This window comes from Nerophis lumbriciformis, linkage group LG19, assembly GCF_033978685.3.
Source record: "Nerophis lumbriciformis linkage group LG19, RoL_Nlum_v2.1, whole genome shotgun sequence".
Lineage (NCBI taxonomy): Eukaryota > Metazoa > Chordata > Actinopteri > Syngnathiformes > Syngnathidae > Nerophis > Nerophis lumbriciformis.
In genome coordinates, this window is record NC_084566.2 from 19,175,197 (window position 1) to 19,188,076 (window position 12,880).

Below are 12,880 nucleotides of genomic sequence, written 5' to 3' on the forward strand. Positions count from 1 at the left end.
TTTAAAGTAATAATTTCTTATTTCAAGCATGAAAAAAAAAATCATGACTTTGACACAATTTTGTCTCATAATTAAAACAGATGACAGCCAAATGGACTTTGCTGTTTTATTTTCAATGAAACAATAGAAAACACGTACTCATATAGTAGTACAGTTGGCACAGTACAGTAAACTGACAGTTAATATTTAAACATTTGATATTTCTAACAATTTTGAACAGAAATAGTTCATGCACATTCAGATAAATTCTTCAAAATTACAATTAAAAACATTTTGACCGGGGGCCAGGCTGTATATATTGCACTAATTGACTGAAAGAGCACGCACTTGGCGCGATGATGTCATGTTATCGATGGAAAAATGCATTTTTAGACCATATGATTTACCTGAGCGGCTAGTAGACCCCGAGAGTAACAAGCGGTTGCCTTGTTGCTTTTCCATTAAGAACAATAAATTAGTTTTTAGTATAAGTTTGCTGGTTTCAAGAAATGTAATGCAGAGCGCACATCATTATGTCAAGATAATGGCACTAGCATTTACTTAATTTAAGAATATTTTTCAATATATTGAGCAAAAAGGTCTCTTTTTTTCTCTACTAAGAAAAGTGCACTTGTTATTAGTGAGAATATACTTATTTTAAAGGTATTTTTGGGTTCATTGAAGTTAGCTAATATTACTTGTTTTGGAAAGTCTTGACAAGCCAAATGTTCTTGTTCTATTGGCAGATAATTTTGCTTAGTTCAAATAAAATACCCCTAATTTTTTTTTTTTTTTTTTTATTCGTTTTGAACACTGACTTTTTGCAGTGCACTACTTTTGCACCACTTATCAATTGTACATGCAGTCTTAGTAGAACACCCACCCGCAACACGCCCACTAATAGTACACACCATTTTATAGTTTGCATATGTTATTTTGATTTTAGTAGATCAGGTCCTAAGTGCCTATGTGCATTGTATTATTTACCTTCCTACAGTGTATATTCATTACATATCTAAGTTAAGTATACTATCTTGGTCAAGGTAAGTCAATATGTGTAAAAAAATATGCACATGCGCTCTTGGCTTCTACTTACTTCTGTTGCTGTGTGTGTGTGTGTGTGTGTGTGTGTGTGTGTGTGTGTGTGTGTGTGTGTGTGTGTGTGTGTGTGTGTGTGTGTGTGTGTGTGTGTGTGTGTGTGTGTGTGTGTGTGTGTGAGAGAGACATTGTTATTGTTGTCACATTATTTATGTTTTAAATCTTCCTTATGGAGTTCAATGTGGTTTTTCCCCGTAGAGCCTTCCCTAAATTGTTCCCATGAAGTTTTTAGGATTGTCTAAATCATCAACCAATATCCAATCAATTCACAGTTAACAGGTTATTCCAATACTTTTCTCGAAAATCTGAAAGAATATATGTCAATAAAGTACTTGATTTTCCTTACTAAATGTATTCGTTCTTACCATTTTGACAGAAAAAAAATGCATGAATTGCATGAAATTGCATATCTTTTAAACTTTTATATTTTTTAGGGATGCAACACATACGATATTCTCATCAAACGCCATGTACCGACATCATAGGTTTGACTTCCTTCACTATTTCCCCTTGTTTTGCTTCTGTCCTGGTGCTCCTATTTTGGTAGGATTTCTTGTTTTTCTCACCTTGCACTTTCTGTTATGTTTCCCGACAGCACACTTGCGTTCCATTAGCTAATACAGACTATTTAGTTACACCTGTTCCTCCTTGCCAGTGCTGGGTCTTTGTGCTTCATACCTGAACAAGCATTTGTCTGCTGTGCATTTCCATGCTGCACTAGATTTATTTTTGCCTTTTCTTGTTTTTTCCTTAATAAAATGAGCTTTTACCTGCACTTTGCCTTCCTTGCTCTGCACAATGGGGTCCAGATCAAGGAAGGCAAAGGCAAGCATATCTGCTTGACTTTTCATTATAAAACAAAGATATCTATTAAATTGTACATAACAGTAAAACTATCAAATGCTTAATAATATCACAAGGCGATTATGCATTTATGTTTATGTCAGTGCAGGTTCTTAACCTGGGTTCGATCGAACCCTAGGGGTTCGGTGAGTCGGCCTAAGGGGTTCGGCGGAGGTCAAAACACACCCGACTCATCGTGTAAATACAAACTTCTCCCTATCGGCGTATTGCGGGTACGGCAACAGTTGACTGATTTGCAGGTGTGTAGTTTGTTTTGAGTTTATACACTGTGTTGGTTTTGTTCTTTGAACAAGGTGATGTTCATGCACGGTTCATTTTGTGCACCAGTAAAAAAAACATGGTAACACTTTAGTATGGGGAACATATTCACCATTAATTAGTTGCTTATTAACATGCAAATTAGTAACATATTGGCTCTTAACTAGTCATTATTAAGTACTTAATAATGCCTTATTCGGCATGGCCTTATTATAACCCTAACCCTCTAACCCTAACCCTAACCAAATAACTCTAAATTAAGTCTTTATTACTTAGAATATGTTCCCCTAGTATCCAAATAACTCTAAATTAAGTCTTTGTTACTTAGAATATGTTCCCTATACTAAAGTGTTACCAAAAACATATAACTTTGTCTTGAATTTGAAAAAAACAAAACATTTTATTTTTCCCTAAAGAAGGGTTTGGTGAATGCGCATATGAAACTGGTGGGGTTCGGTACCTCCAACAAGGTTAAGAACCACTGGTTTATGTATATTCACTGTTACTAAGGGCAGCCATTATTTGATGTGGAGTTCCATAACAACGAGTTTGACACCCCTGTCTTATATAATAGACAGGAAAGCCTTCTTGTTGCTATTTAAATGACTAACATAGGTTTCGGTTCTGCTAAAACGGCAGCTTAGCAACCAACATCCACACTAGTTTCTAGAGGAACCTTCATTGTTTTAACATACACATGTTCAGTGATCAGGAACGATGTGTGTTTGTCGTAGCTGGGGTTTTTTTTTTCTACGAGTGTGACATCTTGTGACTTGTAGTCCTTTTAGCGTATTTGATCTACTTCCCATTTGCTTCTCGTCTCTTTCGGCTTTTCAAACTTTGAATGAAAAAACCCATTTTGCTCGACTGAGCCACAATGGCCATTAACCACAATGCCACAGGCAGGGCTCTGTGAGTGTACGTGTGTGTGTGTATGTGTGTGTGTGTGTATACATGTCATGCACTGTTCACCTGGTAGAGCGTTCACATACTTTTGCAGCTTCAATTTCCCATGTTTGTTCCCCTTTTAGACTTGTTCAATGGGTGGAGATGTGTTTGTTAACACTGCGGAAACTTCATTGTGCTGAAGTAAATGTTTGAAAATATTTGTGTGTGTGCGTGTGTGCGTGTGTGCGTGTGTGCGTGTGTGCGTGCGTGCGTGTGTGCGTGCGTGCGTGTGTGTGTGTGTGTGTGTGTGTGTGTGTGTGTGTGTGTGTGTGTGTGTGTGTGTGTGTTTGACCTAAAGGTTCCACTCTCCCTGACTCGGCGTGGCGTCACTGACTTGGTGCTTATGTGTGAGTACAGTAAAGCAACCGCAAGAATCCAACACACACACACACACACACACACAAGCAAGCAGAGACAGAGGGCCCATTCTTGCACAAAGTGGGCAGGCCGCAGTGACGTTGTCCTCCTAACACACTCTTGGAGAGGAGGAGATCGGGGGGGTTGAACATAAGTGGAGGAGCAAAACCGGAACAGAAAGTGAAGCCTTGTCACCGTGTGTGTGTGTGTGTGTGTGTGTGTGTGTGGGTGTGGGTGTGCGAGTGTGTCATTGTGTGAGGAGGAAGAAGAACTTTGAAGAAGCAGACAAGACGATGGCTGAAGACGCACTGGAGGACACTTGACTTGAAGGTAAGAAGGATGGATGCAGCAGCTTGAAAAAAACTTGGTCTAGTTAGTAGTTTTTTTAATGTTAAGTGTTTTCTTCCTCCTGTCTGATGGAACCTCTAAATGTTTACACGTAGTGGACCAACATGTGTCTCCAAAGTCGCACAAAACTTCCATTAAAGTGGTCATATTATGATTTCTTTTTCCACATTTAAATACTCCCTTGTGGTCTACTTAACATGTAACGTGGTTCTTTGGTCGAAATGTTGCATAGATTATGTTTTTCAGACCATTTTCAAGACGCTTTCTGACCGTCTCTTCAGAATGCGCCGTTATATTTACATGGCTCCACTGCGTCTTTTCCCCGTGTTGTAGTTTTTAGCGCTTCCATAGCGAGTCTACCGACAGATATAAGTTCAAACTATACGGCACTTTTTATTAAAAATGGCAACAGCGGAGGATGCATGTGCATGTACGAGCAAGTCTGCCCCGCAACAAGAGGAAAAGAAGGGGCTTATTGACTAGGTCGGACTACGACTACTACAAAGCCCTTTGGGTAAATCTGTACGATATATGGAGATATTCAATGACGTCACTTGTGGGAAAAAGAAGAAGGGCAAGATTGTTTTCCTTTACCCACATATGCGGTCCTCTCCAAGGTTTCTCATAGTCATTCACATCGACGTCCCACTGGGGTGAGTTTTTCCTTGCCCTTATGTGGGCTCTGTACCGAGGATGTCGTTGTGGCTTGTGCAGCCCTTTGAGACACTTGTGATTTAGGGCTATATAAATAAACTTTGATTGATTGATTGATTGATATTTCTCCGCCATGTCTCCATGGTTTGATTTTAAAGTTTCAGGGCTAATGCAGATCCCACATCCCAAAAAAAAAAGGTTTCATTAGGTATAAAAAGTTGGTTTTGCGTAGAGATGTCCGATAATATCGGCCTGCCGATAAATGCGTTAAAATGTAATATCGGAAATTTTCGGTATCGGTTTTTTTATTATCAGTATCGGGTTTTTTTTGTGGGGGTTTTTTGTTTTTGTTTTTTTATTAAATCAACATAATAAACACAAGATACACTTACAATTAGTGCACCAACCCAAAAAACCTCCCTCCCCCATTTACACTCATTCACACAAAAGGGTTGTTTATTTCTGTTATTAATATTCTGGTTCCTACATTATATATCAATATATATCAATACAGTCTGCAAGGGATACAGTCCGTAAGCACACATGATTGTGTGTGCTGCTGGTCCACTAATAGTACTAACCTTTAACAGTTCATTTTACTCATTTTCATTAATTACTAGTTTCTATGTAACTGTTTTTATATTGTTTTACTTTCTTTTTTATTCAAGAAAATGTTTTTAATTTATTTATCATATTTTATAAAAAAAAATTAAAAAGTACCTTATTTTCACCATACCTGGTTGTCCAAATTAGGCATAATGATGTGTTAATTCCACGACTGCATATATCGGTTGATATCGGTATCGGTTGATATCGGTATCGGTAATTAAAGAGTTGGACAATATCGGAATATCGGATATCGGCAAAAAGCCATTATCGGACATCCCTAGTTTTGCATAATAAGTCCACTTTAGGACATCAGCATATCTCATAAGACCTCAGTTCAGTGAACAGCTTCTTTGTGAACAAATTAATAGCCCTGAAACTATGAAAGTTTAGTTAACAAAGAGACAAAGCACTTTTGTGACTATTTTTTTAATAATTACTAAAACACCAGAGCACTAGGTATTCAAAATAGTCATATAGAGGATCTTTGACTAGTGTGACAGTAGAGGTGTGCTGTCATATATAGAGGATCTTTGACTAGTTTATTTTGCTGTAAGGACCTTAAAACAGTAGCGGTGTATCTTATTCAGCACTAGGTATTTAAAACAGTAGTAGGTTCAGTAGTAGGTTTTTAAAAACCAACAATCTGATCCTGCCATTTGGAGCAAGGGTTCTTTACTTTTTAGACAGGGTCCTGTGTAATTGAAAAGTTGGGCCCCAGGCCCCACTCAAATATTAACACTAAATATGTAATCTTACTCTTGATCTTAATCATATTCAGTAAATACTTGTATATGTAACCTACTTAAAGTATCCAACCTTGTCAAATGATATGAAAATGTGTGTTAATCACAAAGAGTATCATCTATTTAACAAATAAACCTTAGAAACTAGAAAATAAGCACTTACCAAATATACTGCATAAGAAGGGAATCATAAATAACTGCCACAAAATAAATTTACATACAATTATCCATCAATCCATCCATTTCCTATCGCTTATTCCCTTTGGGGTCGCGGGGGGCGCTGGAGCCTATCTCAGCTACAATTGGGTGGAAGGCGGGGTACACCCTGGACAAGTCACCGCCTCATCGCAGGGCCAACACAGATAGACAGACAACATTCACACTCACATTCACACATGTTGTGCTAAAATAAATCAAATAAATTGATAGTGAATCTGTTTCTTAACTAAACTGTCAATAATATTAAAGTAGAAATGAAAATAAAGCTTCACCACTTTAGTCATAATTGTTGCGCTTTAGAAACTTTTACTTTAACTTCAGCTCCAGACTTCTTCCGTCTGTTTAACATTGTCATTACTGCCACACGTGGTGGAAACATGCATTACCCAGGGTGTGCCATCGGTCCAACAATGGGGCGGCTCGGTTGGTAGGGAGGTCGTGCCAGAAACATGAGGGTTCAAGGTTCGATCCCTGCCTCTGCCACCATAGTCACTGCTGCTGTGTCCTTTAGCAAGACACTTTACCCACCTGCTCCCAATGCCACCCACACTGGTTTAAATGCAGCTTATAAATGTAGATACTGGGTTTCGCTATGTAAAGAGTCTCTAAAGAAAGGTGCTGTATACATATAATTGACTTCACATAATTCACTTAAGAAACACTGATATAGAGGATCTTTGACTAATGTTTTTCAAGCAGGAAGTCCTTTAAAACAACAATGTACAACATCGTGATCATGTCCTATTGATCCATGTCCCTAAAACGCTGTTACTGTTGTGAGAGGATCTTTGACTCACCTAATTTGCACTTGATATTTAAAAACAGCAAAAGAGTGCCGTCATATAGAGCAGGGGTCCCCAAACTTCTTGACTGGGGGGCCGCATTGGGTTGAAAAAATTTGGCCGGGGGCCGGGTTGTATACATATATATATATATATATATATATATATATATATATATATATATATATATATATATATATATATATATATATATATATATATATATATATATATATATATATATACAGTACAGGCCAAAAGTTTGGACACACCTTCTCCGTCAATGCGATTTCTTTATTTTCATGACTATTTACATTGTAGATTGTCACTGAAGGCATCAAAACTATGAATGAACACGTGGAGTTATGTACTTAACAAAAAAGAGGTGAAATAACTGAAAACATGTTTTATATTCTAGTTTCTTTAGAATACCCACCCTTTTCTTCACCACTTTAGTGATAATTGTTGTTTAGTCATTACTGTTTTGCACACCCTTGGCATTCTCTCAATGAGCTTCAAGAGGTAGTCACCTGAAAGGGTTTTCACTTCACAGGTGTCATAGTTTTGATGCCTTCAGTGACAATCTACAATGTAAATAGTCATGAAAATAAAGAAAAAGCATTGAAATAAGAAGGTGTATATATATATATATATATATATATATATATCTATATATATATATATATATATATATATATATATATTCCTCGCGCACTAATTGACATTACCTATGGGAAATGCATTTTTAGACAATATAATTTGCCTCAGCGGCTAGGAGACACCGAGAGAAAGAAGCGGTAGAAAATTAATTAAAAAGGACAGATTTTAAAAAATAATAATAAAAAATAAATAAATAAATAAATTAAAAATTAATATAGTCCGAAGTATATATATATATATATATATATATATATATATATATATATATATATTTATATATACTTCGGACTTCCCGCGGTCCGGACTTTGGACGCTGGCGGGCCGTAGTTTGGGGACCCCTGATATAGAGGATCCTTGAATAGTTAATTTTGTACGAGGTACCTAAAAACAGCAGAGTGGCCCTGTCATATAGGATCTTTGACTAGTGTTTTTCAAACAGTAGGTGACCCTAAACACAGCAATCTGGTCTAGTCATTTGGAGGACCTTTGACTAGCATTTGTTCTTCTTCTCAAAAACATCAATGTGATCCTCTTGTATAGATCTGGGTCACTAATAGGATCTTTGACTTTTTTGCAGTAGGTCCTTAAAACTCCTATATATTAGCATCTTCTCAGTCGACGTGTATTCCTCCTCTCGCTCGTTTCTGTCGTTAACATCTCATCAGTCTCGTCAGTATTACTCCTCTCCACTTTAAAAATGCGTATTCAATCCAGTTAGGACGACGCTTTGTGTGCTATGAGCTAGGTCTGAGTACTCTGTGCTCGGGGCAAGTCATGAAAGATTCCTGCCATGCCTTCTGTCCCCACTTTTGCTCTTTTAGGTCGCACATGCTCCCTGGAAAAGCAGCCTGCATGCAATCATAACAATTGGGAGGTTTTGTCATTGACTACACTTGACTTGCTGTTAAAGCAGCAGTCATGATTTGTTTATGGGTGTCTTTGGCTGGTCCACCACTAAAATACCCTAATACACAAGTCTGATGTTTCTCACGCTGCTTGAAGAGCTGTTTCCTGTTGAGCAAATGAGAGTCTGAGATCTGTGGGAAGGAGGTATTGGCAAGATGTCTGCAAGTAAAAACCGCTTCTTTGCTCGCTCTTACTCTTGAAGGTTTCTCCCAAAAACAGGTGCAGTTAAGTACTATTTCCTGTACTTGGCGATACACTGTGCTGAGCAGATACCATATACATGTACAGTACAGGCCAAACGTTTGGACACCTTCTCATTTCAATGCATTTTCTTTATTTTCATGACTATTTACATTGTAGATTGTAACTAAAGGCATCCAAACTATGAATGAACACATGTGGAGTTATGTACTTAACATAAAAAGGTGAAATAACTGAAAATATGATTTATATGAGGGGTCCCCAAACTGGATACTGAATACGGCCCGCCAGTGTCCAAAATCCAGCCCGCGGGAAGTCCAAAGTTACATTATTTTTAATTATTATTATTTATTTTTTTTAATCTGTCCTTTCTAATTAATTTTTGAACCCAATGCGGCCCCCAGTCAAAAAGTTTGGGGACCCCTGTTTTATATTCTAGTTTCTTCAAAATAGCCACCCTTTGCTCTGATTACTGCTTTGCACACTCTTGGCATTCTCTCGATGAGCTTCAAGCACACCTGTGAAGGTCGCGGGGGGTGCTGGAGCCTATCTCAACTGCATTCATATATATATATATATATATATATATATATATATATATATGAATGCATATATATATATATATATATATATATATATATATATATATACTGTATATACTGCATATATTCCTCGCGCACTAATTGATAATATTATAATACTTACAATTTATATATATATATATATATATATATATATATATATATATATATATATATATATATAAATATATCAGTTTGGGGACCCCTGATATAAAACATATTTTCAGTTATTTCACCTTTTTTTGTTAAGTACATTACTCCACATGTGTTCATTTATAGTTGTGATGCCTTCAGTGACAATCTACAATGTAAAAAATAGTCATGAAAATAAAGAAAACACATCGAATGAGAAGGTGTGTCCAAACTTTTGACCTATACTGTAGGTGGTGCATATTGACACAAACACACGCTTCGTGCTAATGTGCTTTAGCGCTGACTGCTGCAGTTACAACAAGTTAAGTTAGTATTCTTCTCATAGAGGATCTTGGAGTAGCTTTTGGAAGTAGCTCGACGGATCTTTGACCGTCATTGTTTTTCAGTAGGTTCTTAAAAACAGGTTAAAGCTGATGTCACCTAGGATCTTTGACTAGCTTTTGGAAGTAGGTGCTTTAAAACAGCATGGCGCTCCCGTCATATAGGGGATCTTTGACTAGCGATTTTTTCCTCCCCCCAATAAGACCCTAAAAACTGCAGATTACTCCTGTCAGAGGATGGTGTTCTCTCCTTTTTTGCTGTAGTTACTTTAAAAACAGCACAGACCTCTTGTCAAAGAGGATCTTTAATGAAAAATGGCGTCCACAAGCCCTTCAAGAGAGACATTTTATTCAAGTCTTCTCCCCCCCATCGCAGTACGTTCCCTCCTCCAGCAGAGACCTCCTGAGCAAGATGATTTCAGTTTGAGGGCAGAGGAAATGGTTGCAATCAGACAACAAAAGGCCATCTTTGCTACATAGCAGCTCCGATGGGAGCCATTAGCGACTCGTGTTCGCATGCATCACCTGCAGCGGGATTGTCTCCACTCTGCTTACCTAAATTTCTCTCTCAAAGGCCTTTCTAGCCCCTCGTCCTCCTCTGAGGAACACTTGTGCATGACTCCTGTGCAGTATCCCTGACAGACAGGAGAATAGACAGTAGTTATAATTAATATTAGGGCTCACGTTGTGTTGTTGTTTGTGCTCCACAGACTGAAAATTCAACTAACCTAAGAAGAAAGGCCACATTTTGGTGACTTCAGTTGATGGATCGGTGCTTGATTTTGACCAACAAATGTCAACATGTGCATCTCTAAAAAACACCTTAAGGATTAACTAAAGTCCAACTTCAACGAGACAAAAGCCATGGAGGAACCTCCTACAGAGAGCATCCACCACTTCTTCAATCAGCTGTGGAGCTTTGTGGAGGAGAAACACAAGGAAGGTGTCCACAACACCGTCTGCCTGGTGGTCCTCCTCACTCTCCCACTCCTGGTCCTTCTCACCACCTTGCTGGTGTGCTGCCACTGCTGCTGCTGTCGCCATGCCAACAGATGCTGCTGTCCATGTGCGGGAGAAGGAGGAGGAGGAGGTCAGACTGCAGCGTTGGAATCGAAGAAGAAGAAGAAGAAGAAAAAAAATTCAAACAATAATGAGGATTTGTGGATTTCGGTCAAGACGGGGCAGATGACACCCGATCGGGTCGCTTTGCCGATGGAGTAGGAGAGAAAGAAGAAAAACAGTGTTATAGCCGGTAGTTTTCCATTAGCCATGTAGGACACGCAGTGCTGTAATGTTTACATTTTGTTTGTGGTACAAACATTTATTACAGACGTGTGTGTGCGTGTGTGCATGTGTGTGTGTGTGTTGTTGAAGCTTCCATGTGAAATACATTGTCTGCATTCAGGGGGGGAAGCCCGTTTTAAACCTGGCTGTGACTGCGACTGCGTACTTGTCGCAAGCAATATATCACATGATGATGACTCACTTTTTAAAATAAAAAAATAAATAAAAAACAGAACTCTTCTTTCTTTTAAATTTTGAGTTAGAAATTCAATGCATGGTTTGACTGACATTGCTGTGTTGAATAATTCCACATGTCTACTGGAAGAAAGAAAAACTATTAAAATCCAAAAGTATTATAGCCACTGCCCCATATGTCCACAGGAGGGTTTGGCAACCCGTGACTCTTTAGCCTCTGTTTTTGGCTGTCCTTGTTTTGGAGGATATTTTTTAGCACAAGAGTAGAAGAAATTTGGATTTTTCAAAATGATTTTATAATTTCCGACTGTCTTTGAGAACGTCAAAGTGTCCCAACTATACTTGTCAGCTTTCTCTAACCTTTTTGCCTTAGAAACCCTATTTCTATCCTTCTTTCCTGGCGTTACTAGTCCCGGTGTTTGTTATGTTTAGGAGGGAGTAGACGGCACAGACCACAAGGGGGCGTAGTTAAGCTCTATGATTTATTATATATATATATATATATATATATATATATATATATATATATATATATCTCTAGATCCAAGAGTGTGTATGGTGTAAGACTATGTGTAGGAATTAATTGCTGAGTATTACCAGAGTGTTTGAGCAAGAGGCAAGTCCAAAAGGGGCTGGGCAGGCTCGTATGTCCGTGAGCAGGCAGGTAGTCAGGGCGATAGGAGGTGTCAAAAGGTCTGTGTCCAAGCGGGAGGTCGAAATCCAAGAGGCAGTCCGGAAAGCAAAGGAACAAGGAAATGACAAGACGCACAGCTCGTCAACACGGGAACGAAGACAGACTGGGTACTCCAACAGAAGATTACGTTCTGGCCTGGAACGTAGGTCTGCACGGGCTGTGACAGTTTATCCCTTATTTGTTTGCCAAATGGGACAAAATTAAATGAACAAATAAAACTTTGAATAATTACTTAAATGTGTGAATAATTAGTTTTAATTGGAGTTAAATACATAAATGTGTCCTAAATGTATAAATGTAAAATTACATTTAATCACATAATTTTTTATTTCATTATGTCATGATCTAATTAATCATTTCATGATTAGGTTATTTCACTATTTAATAATTGATTTCATTATTTCACGATTTAAATAATTATTTATTTTGGTTAATTTTATAATGACACATTTGGGTAATTATTTTTTACTTTTTATTATTTTTTTTATTTTTTTTTAGTGTGTCATTTGGCCCTTGTCACCGCTTCATGAATTAATTTTATCCTTCAAACTCATGATTCCCGGGCACGTCCACAGCTGCTGCTCACTGCTCCCCTCACCTCCCAGAGGGTGATCAAGGGTGATGGGTCAAATGCAGAGAATAATTTCGCCACACCTAGTGTGTGTGTGACAATCATTGGCACTTTAACTTAACTTATAGAAGAGATCAAATTTGGTATTTTTATAAACAACTGTAACATAGAAATGTTTGTCAACATTATTATGCTCCAGGCAAAATGTTTTCTACATACATGTCGATTTATGAAAGTAAGCCCTACATTTTGTAATTGGCTTAATGGGTTACAAGTATCAATCAAATCTTGGGAAATGATTAAGAGTACGAAAGCCCTTAAATTCATATCTTTGGTAAAAACATTTAAAGTGATTTAGGTAGCCATTTTTGTTTTGTTTTTTATTTGTATTTATGTATTTATTATTTTATTATCTAGCTTTTGTTTTATTTCCTTGTTGTTGAAAGTGCTTCTGTT

The 12,880-nt window shown here is 37.6% G+C and overlaps 1 protein-coding gene across 1 annotated transcript in view; it reads left to right on the forward strand.

Moving 5' to 3' along the window:
• LOC133618968 (uncharacterized protein KIAA0040 homolog) overlaps positions 1-11,199 on the forward strand; it is a 39,084-nt gene extending 27,885 nt beyond the window's left edge. The window contains exons 3-4 of the mRNA XM_072915198.1: positions 3,446-3,834; positions 10,391-11,199. Coding sequence (XP_072771299.1) covers positions 10,545-10,901 — 357 coding nt within the window. The 5' untranslated portion in view covers positions 3,446-3,834; positions 10,391-10,544 and the 3' untranslated portion in view covers positions 10,902-11,199. The remainder of the gene's footprint in view (positions 1-3,445; positions 3,835-10,390) is intronic.
• The last annotated feature ends 1,681 nt before the right edge of the window (positions 11,200-12,880 follow it).